General features: G+C 42.4%; 1 protein-coding gene across 1 annotated transcript in view; it reads left to right on the top strand.

Moving 5' to 3' along the window:
• PTPN14 (protein tyrosine phosphatase non-receptor type 14) overlaps positions 1-21,214 on the top strand; it is a 174,092-nt gene that overhangs the window by 107,457 nt on the left and 45,421 nt on the right. The window contains exons 4-6 of the mRNA XM_014865778.3: positions 12,107-12,204; positions 14,707-14,774; positions 20,413-20,483. Coding sequence (XP_014721264.3) covers positions 12,107-12,204; positions 14,707-14,774; positions 20,413-20,483 — 237 coding nt within the window. The remainder of the gene's footprint in view (positions 1-12,106; positions 12,205-14,706; positions 14,775-20,412; positions 20,484-21,214) is intronic.

Here is a 21,214-nt window from a genome sequence, read left to right as displayed (position 1 = left end):
TTATTTTCTCCTTCAGACCAGGCAAATTGCTAACAACAGGACTGCTTTTCCACCTGCTCGCTCACCAAACTTTTAAGAATCTTATGCAGACTTCTTAGCCGTGAACCTGGCTCTTTACCAGGAAGACAGATCTTTGGGCAATTGACTCACCCAGCTTCCAGATGTAATTTAAAGTGCTTTTTCCCACAGTGGAGTTGTAGATAATGTTATGAACACATGGTTTTCAGGGCAGACAGGTGTGTAGTTTGTGCTGATGAGTCAACACATATTTATCCCTAGTGTAAGAAGGAGAAGGCTCCGCATTTGACAGCGACAGTGTAGAGGAGTGGATTTGCCTACGCTAATCCTCATGGAGCCTCATTCCCCCATGATTTGTGCTCCTTTTGCCCACCACGAGGGTCTATTTCATGCTGTAATTGGTTCTTGACTGTGATTCAGCCCTGAGTTCCTTCTTTGCTGCTTGGTAGCTCAGAAAACAGTTTAAACCATTTACAAGTAAACCAGTGGTCCACCATGGAAGAGTTTCATTTTGGTTTTTTTTGGTAAGACTTTTTAGAGCAGTTTTAGTTTACAACAAAATTGAGGAGAAGTACAGAGATTTCCCTTGTACCCCCTGCTCCCATCTATGCAGAAACTCTCATTATCAACATCACTCACCAGAATTTTTACCAAGGGTGACCTACGCTGACACATCATAATAACCCAAGCTCCATAGTTTACCTTAGGTTTTACTCTTGGTGTTGTACGTTCTATGGGTTTGGACAAATATGTGATCACATACAGTCATGCATCACTTAATGATGGGGATACATTCTGAGAAATGCGTCCTTAGGTGATTTCATCATTGTGTGAACATCATAGAGTGTACTTATCCAAACCCAGACGATATAGCCTACTACACGCCTAGGCTATATGATACTAATCTTAGGGAACCACTGTTATATGTGAGGTTTGTCTTTGACGAAAATGTCATTATGCGGCGCATAACTGTGTATTCATCATTATAATATCATACAGGTATTTTCACTGCCCTAAGAATCTGTATGCTCTGCCTCTTCATCCTCCCTCCTGCAACCACTGATCTTTTTACTGTCTCTATAGTTTTGCCTTTTCCAGAATGTCATATAGTTGGAGTCATACAGTAGCCTTTTCAGATCGGCTTCTTTTGCTTAGTAATATGCATGTAAGGTTCCTCTGTCTTTTCATGGCTTGATAGCTCCTTTCTTTTTAGTACTGAATAACGTTCTATTGTCTGGATGTACCACAGTTTATCCATTCACCTACTGGAGGAGATCTTGGTCGCTTCCAAGTTTTGGAAATTATGAATAAAGTTGTTAGAAACATCTGTGTGCAAGTTTTTGTGTGAATGTAAGTTTTCAGCTCCTTTGAGTAAATACCAAGGAGCACATTTGCTGGTTTGTATGGTAATAGTATTTTAGTTTTGTCAGAAACCACCAAACCGTCTTCCAAATGTACCATTTTGCATTCCCATCAGCAATGAATGAGAGTTCCTGTTGCTCCGCATCCTCACCAGCATTTGGTATTGTCGGTGTTCTGAATTTTGGCCATTCTAACAGCTGTGTAGTACTGTCTCAGTGTTTTAATTTGCATTTCCCTGATGACAGATGAATAGCATTTTTTCATGTGTTTATTTGCCATCTGTGTATCTTTTTTTTTTTTGTTAAGATTATGATAGTTAACAACCTTGTGAAGTTTCAGTTGTACCTGTGTATCTTTTTTGATGAAGTGTCTGTTAAGGTCTTTGGCTCCTTTTTTTCAACTGGGTTATTTGTTTTCTCATGGTTGAGTTTTAAGAGTTCTTTGTATGTTTTGGTTCAGTCTCTTATCAGATGTGTCATTTGTAAATATTTTCTCCCAGTCTGTGGCTTGCCTTTTGCAGAGTAGTAGTTTTTAATGTTAATGAAGTCCAGTTTATCAGCTCTTTCTTTCAGGGATTGTGTCTTTGGTGTTATAGCTAAAAAGTTATTGCCATACTCAAAGTCATCTAGATATTTTCCTCTGTTATCTTCTTGGATCTTTATGGTTTTGCACTTCGCATTTAGGTCTGTCATCCATATCGAGTCAATTTTTGTGAAGGGTATAAGATGCGTGTCTAGATTCATGTTTTTGCATGTGGATTCAGTTGTGCTAGCACCATGATGAAGAGACTTTCTTTGCTCTATTGTGTTGCCTTTGTTCCTTTGTCAAAGATCAGCTGGCTGTATTTATGGAGGTCTATATCTGGGCTCTCCATTCTGTTCCTCTGATCTGTTTGTCTATTCTTTCTCTAATACCACACCGTCTTGATTACTGTAGCTTTATAATAAATCTTCAAGTCAGATAGTATCATTCCTCCAACTTTGTTCTTTTCCTTCAATATTGTGTTGGCTATTATAGGTCTTTGAAGGAATATTTTTTCCCTTTGCCTCAAAATAAAAGTTTCTTAATTCTTCCAGCTTGATATGTGATGGGTTACGGTTCTGAAACTTTTAGGTGCCTCTTTCATACCCCAGAAATAACAGCTAATAGTCTTACTATGAGCTGATAAGTCTCCCACCCTCCCTTCATCTTTGTTGCTCTGTCAATATTTCATCTACCCAGAAATGTTTAGTGTCTACTTAGTACCAAGTACTGACATTAAGTGATAAGACCCAGTCCCTAGTCTGTGAGGAGGTTATGGTGGAGAGCGGGTGCTGATGACAGTGCAGGAGTGGCCTGGATGAAGTGTGGTGGGGCTGGGAGAGGGGTCCCTTGACTGGTTGAGAGGGTGTGGGAAGCTTTACGAAAGGAGATCGATTTCAGCTGAGCTTTGAAGGATGAGTAGGTAATTGTCCAAATGGAGGAGGATGGGCAAGGGCACTGAGGGAGAGCAAACAGTAAGGAGGCCGGAAAGAACATGGTAGACCTCGGGAAGCACAGTAAACCTAAGTATATGGTGTGTGCTGAGACATGAAGTTAGAAAGAAGGTAGTTTTGAGTGGATCGTGAAGCACCTGGTGTGCTATGTCAGGAGTTGGAACTTTTTCCTGATAAGGGTTATTGGATGTTCTATTTTGTCAAGATAAAATTCTCATAAAATTTACCATTGTAATCATTTTAAGGTATACAATTCAGTGGTTTTTTATATTCACAAAGTTGTGTAACCATTGCTACTATGTAATTTCAAAACATTAGCTGTCGTTCTCCCTTACCCCAGCCTTTGCCAACCGCTAATCTACGTTCTGTCTCTATGGATCTGCCTATTCTGGACGTTTCATATGAGTGGAATCATACAATATGTGGCTTTTCGTGTCTGTCTTATTTTACTTAGCGTAATATTTTCAGAGTTCTTCCATGTTGTAGCACGGGTCAATACTTCATTTCTTTATGGCTAAATAATATTCCATTGTATGGAGAGACCACATTGTGTTTATCCATTCATCAGCTGCTGGACATTTGGGTTGTTTCCTCCTTTTGACTGTTATGAATACTGTCTCTGTTCATGTACCAGTTTCTGTGTGAACACGTGTTCTCAGTTCTCTTGGGTATATATCTAGGAGTGGAATTTGTGGGTCATAGAGCAATTCCATGTTTAACTTTTTAAGGAATTGCCAAACTGTTTTCCAAGTCATTGGAGATTTTTTTTTTTTGAGGAAGATTGGCCCTGAGCTAACATCTACTGCCAATCCTCTTCTTTTTTGCTGAGGAGGACTGGCCCTGAGTTAACATCCATGCCCATCTTCCTCTACTTCATATGTGGGATGCCTGCCACAGCATGGCTTGCCAAGCAGTGCATAGGTCTGCATCCAGGATCCAAACCAGCGAACCCCGGCCCGCCAAAGCGGAGGGCACGAACTTAACCTCTGTGCCACTGGGCTGGCCCTCGTTGGAGATTTTTAAGGCAGAGCAAAACAGACTCAGATTCTATTTTAACGTCACACACTTTAGGACAGTATTTTCTTTTCTTTTTTTGGTGAGGAAGATTGGCCCTGAGTTAATACATGTTGCCAATCTTCCTCTTTTTTTCTTGAGGAAGATAGTCCCTGAGCTAACATCTGTAGTAATCTTCCTCTATTTTGTATGTGGGATGCTGCCACCATGTGGCTTGATGAGTCCTGTGTATGTCTGCACCCAGGGTCCGAACTTGCAAACCCTGGGCCACCAAAGCGGAGCCCATGGACTTAACCACTACGCCACTGGGCTGGCCCACCAGTATTTTGTCTTGAGGCTAGGTATTTCTACTCCTGTTGTCTGGTTTTCCTACTTCAGGGCATCACACCCCACAGCAGTGAAACCTACTTGGCTCTTTTAAATCCCATCAATGTTATTGCTGTAAAGGAATCTGTACCCAATAGCATAGAAGGGGACAGAAAGAAGTGGTGTCAGGGTACTCTCTCTCCCTCTATGATGTATTGTAGAGAATGAGTTTTGCTTTTTTAAAGAGAACCCCTGATTAAATGATAGGCTATTATTAGGGAGTTTATTGTACTTATAAACTGCACTTGGATTCCCTGTAATTTGTTATAATTAATGCAAGAGTTCAAGAGCAGAAAGCAAGGATCAGGTTGTGGCATGCTTTTCTCTTTGGCAACACCTTGCTATCATTGGCCTTTTTTCACTAGTAGTTAAGGCTTGTGTGTGTTTGTGTGTATTTAAACAAACATTATCCTTTTTAGGAAAGAATTGCAATCCTTTGACTCACTGAAACTTAGGGAGTCTCCGTAAGAAGTTAGGTATCTCTGGCAGAAGAGGGTATTGATCGATGAACGTTGCAAACTTCTGGAATGGAACTTTTGCCAAGGCACTCCTGTCCGTATGTGTTTGAGTATATGCACATGTTTGTATTTTCATGCACACGCACATATTGGCTTGTGGTGTGAAAAAGTCTAGAAGAAAAACTTTCCCTTTTAAGGTTATCTTTGTCGAGTTATAGTTTTAGTCTTTTCCCTTCTTTCCCCCTTGTTGGGTTGTTTCACTTTTGTGTAGTTTCTGGAGTGTTGACTTTGCAGTCTGCTTGACAATGCAGGGTTTTAATTGACTGTCAGTTTGAAGGGTCGTTAAATATAAAAGCTTTTAGATAGTGCATGGGTCAGGCACCAAACACGTTATTATCCTTGAATCATCATAAATGAACTCTTCCCAGGGGTTTGGAGGATGGAGGGACAGAGGCAGGCAGGCGTTCAGGTTTATCTAGTTGCATGCCTGCGTGCACACTGTTTATCTGGCCCTGGCAGACGGAGAACAGGGTGGGCCACCTTGTCCATTATCTGGATTTACAGCTGTGAACACCTTTTGGAATGGATGGAATGTGCTGTTTCTCTCCTGTTGGTATCTCTGTCCATCTAGCAGTGAAAACTATGCTCCTTTGCTGTCCTGTACTCCAGAATGCTAGGACAGCTTGTCCTCAGTCCCCTCTTTTTTGTCTTTTGTAGTACAGAACTTTGTCCATTTATGTCTTATTTGCCCAAAATAATGTCAGCCAGAGAGCAATGCTAATGCTTTGGTACATACTGCACTGTCCTGGGTTCCAGTTCCTTCGAGCAAGATTCTTCTGAGATTGTTAATTGTGAAGGGTGTTTTCTAGTGAGGAAAGGGCAATTGAGGTCTCACCCTTTTCTTAGTAATAACCATGACAAAACAGTCTGTCTGTCTCTCTCTTGTTCTAAGACCCCAGTAGTTTTATGGAAAGGCTGCACAGACTGAGGAATTTAAGGGTACTATTGATTTGTCCCCTACCCCTGCCTTCTAAATTGTCACACCCGTACAGACCATGCACAAGGGAAGAGAGAAGTTGGTTTGACCTTGAACTGTAGGAGGGAAAGGCAGACAGGAGCTGTATGATAATAACAGTGATCCTGCAGGTCGGTGAATGCAGCTTCCAGATTGCTTTCACGAACCCATTGTTAACTGAAAAGAAGCATTTTCTTTCTTTCAGATCTCCTTGGGCAATGGGGGTAACGAGAATAATGCACGAGTGAAATGTGCTGATCATACAGCATCATCAGGGAGTATTAGAATAGCAACAGGATGAGGCTACTCAATGCAAGAGTGCGGACTGGGTGTGACAGTGATGGTGAACTGCAATTTACTTTTTTTAAAAAAAAAAACACATTTTGGAACCCGTTGGTACCCCTGCTGCTGGATCTAGCCTTCCTTCCAGGGAGGAGCCTACAATGGGAGACCCCATTGCTCCATTTTACTTTTGTCCCTCTGTGTGTTATAAAGTTGTCGACAAGTAGTTCGAATGCATATGTAGTTCAGTCTTCTTTCCCTTCCTTCTACCTCTGGAGGAGGAACGTGAAATATCCCAGAGGCTGCTGCTGAGGGAAGAAAACAGATCTCGAATAATTTGTGGGTCAAGCTATGAAACTTGTCCTGTCATATGTTTTTACCAAAAGCTCCTCACGTCGATATTTGCCTCATATTCTGTGGCTCAGACTATCTAAGGATGGGGGAGGGCAGCTTGGGTATCAAAGCCCTTCCTTAGAAGCATCGAGATCATAAATATCACCAGGTAGTGGAGTTTTTATTTTTGTTTTTGTTTTTAGACTTCATTGAAACTGATGACTAGTCTGCAATGGCTGGGAATCAGATCCCACTCTTATCGCCTGTGTGCTTGCCGTGTGGTAGAAGAGCTCTAGGCCCTGGTGTGTCTGGCCCTGCCTTCAAGGAGCACTGTTACCTTGGGCAAGTCATTCTCCTCGCTCAACACAATTTTGTTCTCTAAAGGTGAAAGGGTTAGACTTGGGTTTTGAAATCCTTCCCTTATGAAATAGCTTAGGCTCAATCATGCTGCAACATATATGATGACCCCCAGATCTCCATGGCCTTCAAAAACAAAGGCTTGTTTCTTGCTCACCTTACCTGTCCACTGTATCCTCTACCTTCTTTCCCTGGGCTCAGGCTAACCAAGCAGCAGTGCCTGCCTGGACACTGCAGGTCTCAGGGCAGAGGGAAACGGAGACGGGACCAGACACTGGCTCAGAAGGCTTTTGCTTGGGAGTGGCACATGTCACTTCCACCCACATTTCATTGACCCTATGGCTAGTTGCAGAGTTAATGAGGTAGGCAGGTATGACCCTCTTGGAGGGGAAGCCCCATGGAGAACAGGAGCAGACATTTGGAACAGTAATGGCCTACCTCCCTTCTGTCTCCATCATTTTATGATTTATGGTGAGGATGTGGAGTCCTTGAGTAGAAGCATGACCCAAATTAGGTCTTCAGGCTTGCTCATTTTCATGGCACTTCCCTGCTGAGGCACTTCCGCCAAACTGGACTCGGAGTGAATATTTCACTTGTGGGAGGGGTGGGAGGAACATTTTAAAAGCAGTGTGAACTTGGGCTCGGAGTTCCTCTCGTCTGTTTGTGGTTCTGTGGTAGTACAGTCCATACTTTTCAGAACAGCACATGGAATTTCTCAATCTGAGAAGTATTAACAGACCTGCAAGTAAAACATAGTTGCATAAGTGCTTAGATAAATTCCTCATATATGAGTTAAAAAGAGAGATTAAAGATCTTAGCTGTGCATCTGTAAACGTTGAGGATAGTGTTATGGGGTGTAATTTTGAAAGAGTTCTTTGATACCACTGTCAGAGTACTGAATGCTCTATTGATTTGACATGGTATGGCATTTTTTAAAACTTTCTTTTCAGAATCTTCGGGGGAGGAAGGAACATGTAAACACCACTTATTTTCTTGAGCTTGGATAGAAGTATTCCAGATGAGACCTCCAGAGACTGGTTCATAGCGTCTGTCGGTTTCCAGTTGTAATGTTTAATATCACTGATTATCAGAAAGCCTTTTCTCTTTCGCCCAGCGAAACCTGCATTGAATGCATAAATTAATCTTCTCTATAGATTAAAAACAAAAAACTTTGGAAATAAAACTTTTACGTTGATTCAACAAGCAAAATTATGTTCACCAATTCTTAGAGGGGAGCAGAATCCTAAGCTAAAACCATTCATCGGACCTCAGTGGTCTGAGGGACTATTTCCAGGTCTTTGAATATGAAAAATATTCAAGAGTTTTCCTTGTGAGCTTGAGTTTTCAAAGAGGATCCGTTTGGAAAGTTGGCAGATACTTACTTTCCTGGCACCAGGACTGGTTTTTTCTTTTCCCCTCCACCCAAAGCTATGACAGGGTGGAGTACACTTCCATGAAATTGCATGTTTCCAAAATAGGATTCACTGTTATATTTTACTGCCGTTCGAATCAAATCTCTAATCAAAAATAAGTAAAAACCAAACATTCTAGAAATAGAATTTCAGCTCATATTCTCTAATTTAGTTTCGTGTAAGATAGAATTATTATATTTTATATAAGTGCCTTTTGAGCAAAAATGTAGCAAGCAAACAATTTCCAAAGTGGTCCAAATTTTGTCCTCGTTTCTGCTGTCTCGTATGGTAATATCCACAGTCTCGTGTGGTGATAGCACCATGTCATTAACGCTGCTCAGAGTCTCTCATAGTCTGGATGGCTTCCAGGAAAGAGCACTGCATTCTTCAGCTCTTTGGTTTTGTATCCCATTACAGACCTACATCCAACCTAAGTGACCAGGAACAATCCTGCTGTTGCTTCCTAGTGGATTGGGGATTCAAGGTCACCTAGCATGGGATAGATCTGGAATTTGCTTGTACATTATAGAAGTGATAGTTGTAGATGAAAGTTGGGATCAGCAGAGTAAGAAAGCTAGAACTAGTGTTTTCCTGGATCCTGTGGATTAATTAGTTGGTGGTCTATTCCTAAAGATATCAACTGAGCATTTTCACCTCCAACATGACGTAAGAAGACTCTGGCTATGGCAGATAATGCCAGGATGACACCTTTTAAAATGTTTCACTTGTTGGTTCTTAAAAAATTGAACCCGTAATAGTGCACTAGAGAGACAAACATGACAGCAGTGGTCCAAGAGATGATGAGCATGCCTGTAAGTCAAAGGCCTTCTCCAACCTCTCTAGGGTGTTCCTTGGCATCCAGCCGACTTATATGTGGGGGAAGTGCTTAGGGAGTACGTATTAATATCCATGGGCTTGTAGAGCAGAAAATAAGTTGAAACCACTTGAGATGGGAAGGAGTGAATGTCATGTGGAAGAGATTCAAACATTGTCTGATTAGGAGGAGTAGGTGAGCTTCACCATCCTTTCCTACCTTGAAATTGTGTCTTCTGGTTTTTTTGTTTGTTTGTTTTCAGAATCCCATTGTACCTTTCTTCAGTAAACTTTAAAATTCCTTTCTATCCCGATCCCGAGATTCTGTTTTAAGTTCTTTGGTAGTTTTGTTTATTTGTTTTTTGGTATCCTTTAACTTTTCTGAAGAAAGGCACAGGGGGATTTTCTGGCAAGAGGATGAAGTTAACACTTTTCCTCATCGCTGTTTTCTTATTCCCCTAGTTTTGAAAGTCTGGTCTTCAGATTCGAAGTGGCTTCTCTTCAAAGACCTATCCGCTTTCACAATGAATGCTTGGCGCTTAAAAGATCTTTTGCTGACCTAGGACCACTTGCTTGCATAGGTTTCCACGGAAGGGTGTTCTCCTGTCTAAGAACCAGCTGGGGATAAACTAAAAGATCTTCCATAAAAGGCTCACAGGCAATTCCTGAGGTCTCTTGAAGGGAAGTTTCCCGCATACAGATGGGTGGACCTTTTGCTGTTTTCTTGAGAACTGGCCCAGAAGCACAAGACAGGTGCCGGAAGAAAACCAAGAAACAGGCTGGGGAACAATGAAAGAGCATGGCAGAGAGGGCTGAGGAACAGCCACCTCGAAGGAAGGATGAAGAACACAGACAGGAAACGTGCTACATGGTGTGAGAAGAAAGCTTCTGAAGCACATGTTTTCTCTCCTAGTTAAAGTTTTACCGAGCTTTCTCCCAGGAGATGAACAAAAAGTGTGCATTGTTACATTCTGGTTTTAGACATAAATCTGTTCCTTAAATAAGTCTATAAAACCTTGAGATTTGCCTATAATTGACAGGGTGCACACTCCTTGAAGCAAAGGTGTGAATGTAAAGCGTTTTTGTTGAAGCTCTTGGTTTGCAAAATGAAACTATGGAAGCTTGACACCCACCGTATGTAGACTTGCTCTCTTTCTCCGCTTGGAATGGAGACAATCAGACAAACAGCAGGGACTTGGGTGATGGGGGTACATGGGACCACCCTTCTGTAATGTTAACTTACTTGGGCGAAACATTTGAAAACGCGCCCAAGATCAGGGGCTTAACTTTAGTGAACAGGGGGAAAAAGGAAGCCAGAAGATACCATGGCATATTTAACTGTAGCAATTCAGATTTCTTTAGACTTCGATATTTTGATTTACTCTTTTGATGTTTCTTTAAATTCATAGACAATTATTGCTTCAAAATATTTTCGTTTACTCTGACTCTCTCCTATGAAGAATGAAGAGGCAGGTCATGACTTCCCCTTTTCCATCCATCGTGTATTGTTGCCAAAAACTCCCTCAAACACACCCACGCGCACACACACACACCCACACATGCCCACAGTGCCTTCAGTTTCACAGGGTTTTTAAAAGTATCCTACCAAGTATTTCTTCCTTATTGTTTGTGCACATTCAGAAACAGCAGAACTGCTACTTTGTTACCGGCAAAAGACTTTTAACCACAAGTTCTTATATATAACCTCTGTTGTTATTTGTTGGGATTTAGAATCCATGATGCCTCTAATCAGCTAGGGACACAATGACTAGGTGAAGCAGTGTCCACTGGCCTCAGGGTGGTGGTGAGTGGGCACGAAGGTTTTCTAACGTATCAGGGACTTATCTCTGAAAATCAGTGAAGACGCTTGTATATACATTAATTAACTTAGTCAAATGATATGGACAGGCAGTAAAAGTATTGATTCAGTAGTGAACCCTGTAAAATGACTATGAATATTTTAGGTCAAAGATAGGATGGGAGGAGGAAAAATGGGTTGCTTTTCTATTATGTATTAATTTTGACTAAAAAGAATTTTTAAGTAACTCCAAGTGTTGGTCCTACTGATTTGAGTGTCGATTTTTCCCTTGAGAGACAAAATGGTTGTCTTTCCCCTGTCCGGTAGACCCAAGAGGATGGAAGAAGCAGAGATTGTGCTGGAGTGGGTGTAGAGCCGGATGCTCCCCTCAGACAGGCGCTCGATCGCGGTGCAATGATATCTGTCATATCAAGCTGGAGCCAGCGATGGTTAGCTCTGAACGCTGATTGCCAGTTTCCAAAGGAGGTGGGCTTTGGCTCACTCCTGAGTTTCCTTGATTGACATGTCAAAGTTTGGAAAAAGCAGAGAGTTATGGTTACCAGGAGCAAAAAGGTCGTTAGTGTTGGCCAGGAATTAATGCTACGAAGGTCTGGCTGTTGTAGAGGTGACCGTGTTTTAAGAGTGTGGTCAAAGAGGTGGAGTCCTGGGAAGTAAAGGTTTGGTGTGAGGAGATTTCTAAATTTTTAGGTGATTCTAAGAGTGCAGTTTTATTGGCAAGGAAACAGTACAGTGAATGAGCTTCTGAGAATGGTGGTCTACTCTGGGCTTTGATGTGTATGGGCACATTCCGTCCGTCTGCACTTTGCTGGTTTGAGAACGTACTTCAGGTTGGAAGGCTCGAGATTGCATTAGATTAGATTTTTATGAGTCACAGACACGTAGGGTGAGCCACACTCTGAAAAGCTTTATCCTATCCATTAGCAGAATTCCAGATTATTTGGCCCTTTTGTCATCCAACCTACCAGACTTCTGAGTTTAAGAAATGCTGTGTTTCCAGTATTTTTTCAGGAATGCACACTGTCGAATGTAGCTTTGGCAGCTGTGTTGTTGTGGGTGTCCAGGTGTGGAAGAGCATTTTCATTCTTGATCTCTGTTATGAAGAACTGGTCCTTATCAGTGATTCATCCTGCTGGCCCACAATGAAATGATTTGATGAAAACGTGCTCAAACTCAGAATGAACGGGATGTGCCACCTGCCACATCAAACAAAGATAAACACAGGCAGAGGTCACTTTCCATCTTTTATAGAGCTGACCTTTATCAACATCACCTGTGTATCCTGCTGTGTACACAGGGTTTTACATCTAGAGACATCAGTGTCGTGGGAATACATTCCAAGTATGTGTTTTTAAGGTTATTTGTTTCTCTATTCCCATGAACAGATATCAGTATTACCTGCAAGTCAAAAAAGATGTGCTGGAAGGGCGGTTGCGGTGTACGTTGGAACAGGTGATTCGGCTGGCCGGCTTAGCTGTACAAGGTAAGAGAGAGTGATGACCAGCATGTGAAATTCCACTTCCTGTTTGATTACTCTGTTGCTGGCCTCTCAGAGGGGAAAGTTAGATTTACTTAAATGATCCCTTAGTCATGCCCGCTTTTCGTTTCAAGATATCTTACATTGAAAATGTGGAGTTAGTGATTTTTGGTGGGAGGATGGTGGATTTCTCAAAGTCCTTTGCAAAATTGCTCATGCTTGTGTAATTTCAGTTTTATTTGAAGAAATAGCAGCTTTCATCCTGCCTTTAATTAAAGCTACATTTCAGGGTTTATGGAACATTTTCTCAGAATTATTCCACTGCCCAATGTGGTCATATTTTGTGGCTCAAGGCAATGACTGTGTGACTTTCACGTCAGTTTCTAGTGTGATAGCTTTAAACGTTATAGTATCATTTATTTTTACACAAAGAGAGAAATTTAAAACGTACAGTTGTAATGTGAAACAATAAACATGTATTGGAGCGAATTCTTCTTTTAACCTGTCCTACTTAGATTTGTCAGACAGCTATTTTTATCTTTTCTAAATTGTTATATATGTTTTTTACATATATTTATGTAATATGTTACATAATTTAAAAAATATTTATATATTACTCTTTATTGAGTGGTGGTTAAATTGTCTTTAGTCATATTGAAAACAAGAGATAATGTAATTTTTTAAGAGAAACGTGTTTCCCTTTCAGTCATTATTTTCTTTAAAATCAATTAATGTTCGAATGTAATCCAGCCAGCTGTTGAGTCCTTGCTCTGTGGACTGCTGTTCTAGAAGCTGTGAACGGAACTTCCCATCCCAGACTGAACTGAAGTCGAATCTTCTGGGTTCCAAAACGTCTAAAGAGGCAGCCTTTGCATGGCCTCCTTCATTCCGGGGTGTTAGCAGTTTAGCAATTTTTGTTGGACGTACGATTCCTACGTAGTTAGCTTCTGCTGTTACCCCATGGGTGAGAGTACACAAAATATTTTGTATCCCGTCTGTCCAGTTAAAGACTGAAAGGGAAGAAACTATGCCCAGTTATAACGGAACAGTCGGTGGTTATAACAGAAAAATCATTGAAATCAGGGGGGAGACACTCTCAAGAGGGAGGAGAAAGGAAAGATCCGTTACGTCCCCCATCTTCAAATTGAGTCTTTCTCCTTTGAAAAAGCTTTTTTTCCCCATTCGCTTTATTTTCTCTCTTTTTCCTCTCACTCTTCAATCGTTAGGCTTGTTCCAAGCGTCCTGGATATATCAGAGGACACTAGTGATAGCTTTCAGGCTGAGTGAAGTTGGTGAAATGAACTCTGAATTCCCTTTCCACTGGGTCCTTGAAGCCAGCTGTTCAGTCTGCTGAAACCTCCTCCAGTTACAAGCTTTGTAAAATAATTTTCCTTGGGAACCGTTGTTGGGCAGTTAGAAAGATACATCAAAGGAGATATAGGGTGTGATGAAATATGATAACTGATGACGTAACTTGAAAATAGGCAGAGTGCACGATCTTTGCTCTTCCTGAATACCTCACCTAATTGATAATGAAGTATGTGCTGAGTTTGTAGGTGGGTCTTTGCCTTCTCAGCCATGTCTTTACACTGGCCTTACTGTGTGGATCTTTACATTCTGTACCTCTTGTTTCCTTAAAGTTACCTGAATCCATGTCTACATGATGCTAAATCTTGTACATGAAATTAAAATTTCATGCTGGCTTTTTCTTTTTTTTTAAGGAAGATTGGCCCTGAGCTAACATCTGTACTAGTCTTTCTCCACTTTGCACGTGGGACACGACCACAGCATGACTTGATGAGTGGTGTGTGGGTCCACACCCGGGATCCAAACCCACCGAAGCAGAGCACATGAACTTTATCACTAAGCCACTGGGCCGTCCTCTGTTTTTTTCTTTTTAAAGAATGAATAGGATTATTAGGAGCAAGACATTTGTGATATAGACTCACTGTATTCATTTTTGCATGTGCTCAGACATACCATTGTGAGATGGAAACAGGACAAAACAGAATTTCTGGCATCTTGCTCCGTGTGCAGTTGTTTAGGAGGTGGAAAGATTTGCAGGGTTGCTTGCCAAGGGTGATTGACAGAGGGAATTTCCAGCTGCAGATATATGAAAAGATGCAGATGGGTTTGGCTGTTTAGTTCTCTAAATTAACCTTGAGTTAAAAAGTCCCCTTGGCAGATATTCCTAAGATACGTATTGATGCATATTTAACAAACAGACAAATACAGGTTTGTTTTAAAAATTTAAATAGCCTTTAAGGAATCACTTTCCAATTTCCCCCTTCTTTCTAGAAAACTGCAGCAGTGCTCACATGCTGATATTTACAGTATTGCTAAGTAAAAGTGGTAACAATATCAAACACGTCTTGGCACAGTTTGTATTTCATAATAATGCAGAAATAGGATGAAGTGGGAAGAACAAATGTGGTGGTAAGTGTACCCTATCTTATTCCATCTTTAATTTCATGTAATAAACACCTCTCCCCCTTCTTTTCTTCTCAGCTGATTTTGGAGACTATAATCAGTTTGATTCTCAAGATTTCCTCAGAGAATATGTCCTATTTCCTATGGTAAGTGTAATTTCCTTTTTCTTAATTAATTTTCTCCCTTCTTTGGATGTTTAATTCTTTCCTTTGAAAAATCTCGGAGGATTTTACAGACATCTTTTCCCTGGGGAGGAAAGTCCGCTCCTTTATAAAGTGGAGACGAGTGCTATAAAACGCCAAGATGGAGAGATGCCCCCTCCCACCTCGAGACGCTTCCTGTCCCCCACCCCCACCCCCAGTGCCTTGACTGGGGCTCTCTTCCTTTCTGAGCCCCCAGAGCTTGTTCCCATCCCACAGCCTTTGTACTTGTGCTTCCTCTGCCTGGATTGCGCTGCCCCAGATCTTCCTAGGACGCGTCATTCAGGTCTTGACTCAAATATTGCCCCCTAAGAGAGGGCTTCCGTTTCCTTGACCATCTATACGATACACTCCAACCGTCAAACACTTCCTGCTGAGTCACCTTTGATGTGTGCACTTCAGAGTTCTTTCAGTACCTAAAGTTATTCATTTTATTTATTTATTTTTTTCATTTATTTATTGTCAGCCAGAATGTCAGCTCTGTGTCCCTAAACAGGGACCCTCTCTGTCTGTTCACTGTTGTCTGACACATAGTCTGTGTTCATAAAAGTTTGTCAAAGGAGTAAAATGTCCATTCCTGGGTTAAATTAGGGATGAAGCTAGGTTTTAATCCCTGGGGAATTTTCGTTGATTTGTTTTTTGGTAGCTTTGGAGTAAATGAGGAGAGGTTTAATGAGGACAGATTAAAACCTTTGAAAAGCCATTTTAGGGAAGAGCTCCAACATTCTGGCTCTGATTTTAGAAATCGTGATTCTTCACCACCTATTTTTTTGATCAACTGTTTTGCCCAAAGCCCTGACCTGGGTAACTAACCCCCAGGGGATGAAGTTATATAAGAAATGGTGTGCTTGTTCCCAGGCAGACAACAGAGTGGTTGAGTAGATATGAAGTTTGCAAAAATCAGAATGCAAAACCAAGTGCAATAACGGACGGGCTGGATTTTATGTGGGGAGAGGTGACCTGTGCTTGGGGAGTTGGGGAAGGTTTAAAGACTAAGAGGGTGTGTGAGCTGCATCTTAAAGGATGGGCAGCATTGCAGCAGACAGAGAGGTAGGGAGCAAGGAATGATGGAAACAGAGAGAGAAGGAGCAGAGGCAGGGTGGCGTGGGTGATGGGATACGAGTCAGCTGGTCAGTGTTGACTGGTGCTCACTGGTGCTGGAGGGGAGTAGTGGGAGATGAGACTGAGACTCCTGAGGAGTAGGAACGCATGGGCTACATCCAGGGGTTTGCAGACCCCGTGCTTTGAGAACCGCTGGATTAGAGCAATGAGACCATTTGTGGGAGGAGGTCAGATGACAATTTGTTGTGGTGTTCTTGGAAAGAGGTGTGAATTAGGTGTTGGCAGCAAAGAAAAACAAGAAAGCAAAGCAGGAGATACTTTTCAAGTGAAATGGGTAGAACTTGGCATCTAATCGGCTGTGGCATATGGGAGAGAATAGAGTGTCTCGTGACAAAGGTTTTAAGTTTTAAGAGACAAGGATGAGTAAAGCTGCATTATTATCCATATCAATGGATATGGACAAATAAACGAAAATTCCCCCGGGGATTACCCATATCAGTGCATGATATGCATTTAAATTGGTCCAAAGCTTACTATATACTCATAGCTTAGGAAAATACTGCCACTTCTTTAACTTTTCTTGAATAACTCTATCCTTATTCTTCTTCCCTTCAAGAAAACAGCATTATCTACTGGGCCTGTTGTTTTTTATGCCTTATTAATTCTAACCATTAAATCAACCTCTGTTCAAAGAGATTAGCATATTAATTATTGGAGAAGTTCTTCATATGACTTAGTGTCAACATGCTTGAATGAGCATCTCAGCAGCTGGCTTCAAAAGTCAGGAGGTTTTCCGGTGGCCTTGGTTAGGGGAAAGGACAGCCCCTACCTTCGAATTTTAGAGAGTGTGCATTTTTGTGTCAAATGGAGACGATGAGTTGGGTTGATAATTTTCCACAGTCTTTTTCACCTTTCTCTCATTAAAGGTCTTCATCACATAACCTTTAGGCAGAGACCAGGCTTGGGTGCTATTTAGAATTTTCATGGGCAGTCACCAGCATGCTATTTATGAGTCTGGAGATGGGAAAATGCTTTGACAGGTTAAAGTTCTAAAAAGCAGTAAAAGAGTTATTTTGTGTATCAGACGTTTTTCAGAATAGGCCTCTGTCTCCACTGGGCTCTGAGCAAATCAGGTATTTAAATAGCATAGACCTTGTGGCGTCACATCATGGACGACAAATATTGATTATTCTTGGATCTAAAACTTCCCTCTTCAGGATAGTAGCTCCTAGTGACAGGTGGCTGTTTCCATTCAAATTTCAATTAATAAAAGTTCAGTAAAATTGAAAATTCAGTTCCTCAGTTGCATTAGCTGCATTTAAAAAACTCTCAGAAGCCACATGTGGCTAGTGGCTGCTGTACTGGAAAGCTTGGATACAGAACATTTCCATCATCACAGAAAGTCCTATTGGATGGCACTGAAGATGACATGGCAGAAGCTGATGTGAGTGTGCATATCTGAATCGTGAATATCCCTGGTCTTCTGCCATCAGTCGTGAATTTTTATCCGCTCCCCCCGTCCCTGTGTTATCCTGGATGCACTGTGGCCCGCGGTCAGGAGGTTTAGGGTAAGGGAGTCAGGCTGTTCTGTGCCCACATCCTGGCTGTGCCACTTACTTGCCTGTACGACCTTGGGCAAGTTATTTAACTGAAGCCTCCGTTTTCTCATCTGAAAATGAGGCTAACAAGCCTAGTCTGATTGTGAGGATGAAAGGAGAGAATGCATGTGAAGTACTTCACTTGTGGCATGGTAAATTTCTCAGGAAGTGTTTATTTAGTTGTTGTCATCGTCATACTATTATTATCCACATTATTATTCTGCCCCTTGGTGCAAGCTCAAGGATGCTAAAGAGTGTGCTTTCCAGGTAACAATACTATATGCATTTTGAAATGTAAGCAGACAGAGGACAAGCAGAGGGTACAGTCATTAACCAGTTTTGCGTAATTGAACACTCTTGTTTGACAATATGAAACTTTCGCATTACACATTGAGTTCAGTTCAGCAAACATTTATTGATCACTAACTTGGATGTGGAGAGCTTAGAAGCTGGCATTTATAAAAGCCCTCTGATAGCCCTGGAAGTGGTATGGAGAAGAACTGCTGACTTTAGGTGCCTGTCATCTCGTAGAGGGAGGGAGACAAGGATAAAGCATGAGTATGCAAATAAGTAGGTAAGAAACACAGTCGGCAGACTATGGTAAGGGCGGTAAGAGAGGCACACACAGAGCGGAAGGGGCAGGCGCAGGGGAGGCAAGGCTTACATCCAGCCAGGGGAAGATGGAAGCCCTGTCGAGGGAATGGTAGCTGAGACGGTACCTGAAGGATGGGGTGACATTTCACATGATGTGATGGGCCTGGATGGTTCTTCCAGGAGGGGTCACGCATGAGCGTGAGTGAGATGTGAAAGCAGTCTGTGTTGGGAGGAGAAAGTTTACCTGAAGCCTTGAGCCCTTGGGAGACGAGGTCTGGAGGGGAAGGCTGGGTCACATTGAAGAATGGTCTGAATGCCAGGCCCAGGTGCTGACCTAATTGAGTAGGCAGTAGGGAGCCATGGAAGGTTGTAAACTTTCTGCTTGGTTCCACTAGAGCTTTCAAAGAGAAGAATGCATTCCTTTGGTGGGGGAGGGAAGATGGAATGAATGGCTGTGTTTGATCTTATAAAGTAACCGAATTTGTCAAATGGCATTTCTGCAGCAGAGAAAAGAACAAAGTTAAGTACACAGACGCTCCACAGGTGTGCAGCTGTGTACAGGCACGCACGCTGCCATTTTTCATTCGTGTGGGGCCACTCTCGCACGTCTCTGTGGCAGGGGCACATACCTCAGGGAGGCCCCGGACGCAGATGGAGGCGGTTGAGTTGAGTACAATAGCAGAGGGGTACCTTGGGGCTTTTTCCTCTTTGAAAGTAAGAAGCAGAGGTTTAATGAAGCACTTTTTGATCTTCACTTATCTTTCTTCATTTTATTCATTGCCACATGCCTTTCATTAGCTTTTCAAAATTAGTATTGGGTTATTATGACTACTCAATACCTAGGTGCACACACACAGCTAAATTTCTAAGCCATGTGGTATCTTTGTTATTCCACAGTGTAAATTTGAAAATGTCAAGCTTCTTTCCTATCACAGACTTGAGTCATTTCAGTGGGTGGCTGAACAGGAAACAGCAAATCAATCAATTAACACATGAAAAATAAAAGCTGCCGGAAATTCTCTCCACCTTCTCTCAGGTTTCTCACGACCATCTGCAGAGCTAGAGAATTTCCACTATATAGTTACACTCTCATTTTCCAGCCTCAAAAATTACTAATTTTTCACATTTTCAGGATTTGAGAGGGGATGTTTCGTGCAGATTTGAGGTGTACCTTTTTGGAGGTAGTGTTTCATCCGTGAAAAGTTGCTAAATCGGAGGTAATCTTTGTACAAATGGTATTCTAGAATTAAGAGACTGAGGCATTTTGGATGTTTTCTGCCAAAACATTAGCCCTGTCCCCCTACTTTCGATGTCTGTGGTAAGCCTGAGCGGGCCTTACCAGGATGCACAGCTCAGAGCCCCTTCTGATACCCGCTCTGGAGCTCAGAGGAAAGTGGTGCACGCCTCTCTTCGCCTCTGTGCTTGCTAGCCCTGGATTGTGGAAGCTGCTCCCTGGGAAGGTTGGAGGCAGCTGGCCCCATGGCTTGAGCCTCCCCAGGCCAACACAAGGGATGCAGCCGGCTCTAGCATCACCACATCTGTCAGTGTCTCAGGAACTGATTGCTCTGGTCTTCCTGTCTTAGATTTCTTCCTCCAGACTCCATCTCTCCACCCCAGACGGTGCTTTGCTGGTAAATGTTTAACAAGCCCTGTAAATACTTCTACTGTCATTGAAGAGAAGTTGGGAAGAGATGTCTGCCATTGGCTCTAATCCCATGGGAGCTGGCACACCAGTGGTCCCGGGGGCCTGGGATGCAGTTGATCGAGACAGCTGTTATCTTATAGAGCTCTCCTGAGGTTTTAGCCGTCCTGGCCTCTTCTGCTTTACACTCTGTCAAGTGACATCCCAATGAGCCTGCACTGCCTTCAAGTGGCTCTGAATTAGTTTGCTGGTGTCATGAGGGTGGACAAAAAAGCCAGGCACAGTCTCTTCCTAGGCTCAGCTTTTGAAGGACTGATGGCCTAGAAACTCATTTGCCTGTACCCTGCTTGCTAAAAACATGTAAGTACTTACAAAGCATTTTTTAATACAAGTAAGTCTGAGAGCCAGGCAGATACAGGAAAAGATAAATGAAAAAGAGCTATGCCCGGGCCCTACAGAATTTAGGTGGCAACCCAAAATATGCCTTGAAATAGCCTAAGTTACAGTAGAGAGCCATGTTATGTAAGTAAAAATGAACCCTCAGTCCTAAAAATTGCAATATTTTGTTCGAAGGAATAAAGGGGAGATTGAGGAAGCAAGGCTAGTTAGGAATGTTTTCTGCAGAAGAGAGCTTTTAAGGTTTGCAAGCAAACTAGTGAATGCCTTTAACTGCCTTCTCTTCGGATAGGATTTGGCCCTGGAGGAGGCTGTCTTGGAGGAGCTGACACAGAAGGTTGCCCAGGAACACAAAGCCCACAGGTAAGGCAGGCAGAGGGCCCAGCACGTCGCTGCTGTCCTGTCCACAGCAGGCAGGAGGCATTCGGCTCCCTGCTACCCGCCCCTGGCTTGAGTCAACACAGCTCTGTTTTCCTCCAGGCTGTGATTCAGCTCTGTTCTGGGAGGTGTGTGTAGATTTGGGAATTGTGCTGCTTGCCCTCCCTTCCCTTTCTTCTCTCTCACTCTCTCTTTTTTCTTTCTCTCTCCCTTTCTTTGCTTCCTTTTCTTCTTTAGCACCAACAGGCCCACACAGATGTGGAGTTGTTGGCCAGGAGAATTCCTCTCTGTGACCTTCCTAAAAATGGGTGGCTGGATCTAGGAAGCCAGGGACTGCTTGTGCTAGGAATGAAGACCTCCAGAGCAGCTTTTGGGGGGAAGGTCAGGATCAAGAGAGAAAAGGAGGGAGATTTTAACTTAAGCTCTGGGAGATTGGTATCAGGGCCACCTGGAGCTCTTTGGGACCAAGGGAGAGCAAACACCCTTCCCTTCCAACATCAGAGGGCCTCTGCAGTGGTCCTGGGCTCTCTCGTCATGGCCACTTCGCTCCCAAAATAGCATCCTCGTCAACTTTCTCTTTCTTTCATTTTTCTTTTCTTTTCTGTTTTTTCTTTTTTTAAAGCAGGCAACATTATTCACAGGGATGTCTGGAATAATTATTTAGTGTTTATAGGGCTGTGGCTCTTAATTAAATCCTTTACCTTCCTCTCATTATT

Source organism: Equus asinus, chromosome 25 (assembly GCF_041296235.1).
Source record: "Equus asinus isolate D_3611 breed Donkey chromosome 25, EquAss-T2T_v2, whole genome shotgun sequence".
NCBI classification, from domain to species: domain Eukaryota; kingdom Metazoa; phylum Chordata; class Mammalia; order Perissodactyla; family Equidae; genus Equus; species Equus asinus.
The sequence above is the reverse complement of the archived record's forward strand: the minus strand, read 5'-3'. Positions and strand labels throughout refer to the sequence as shown.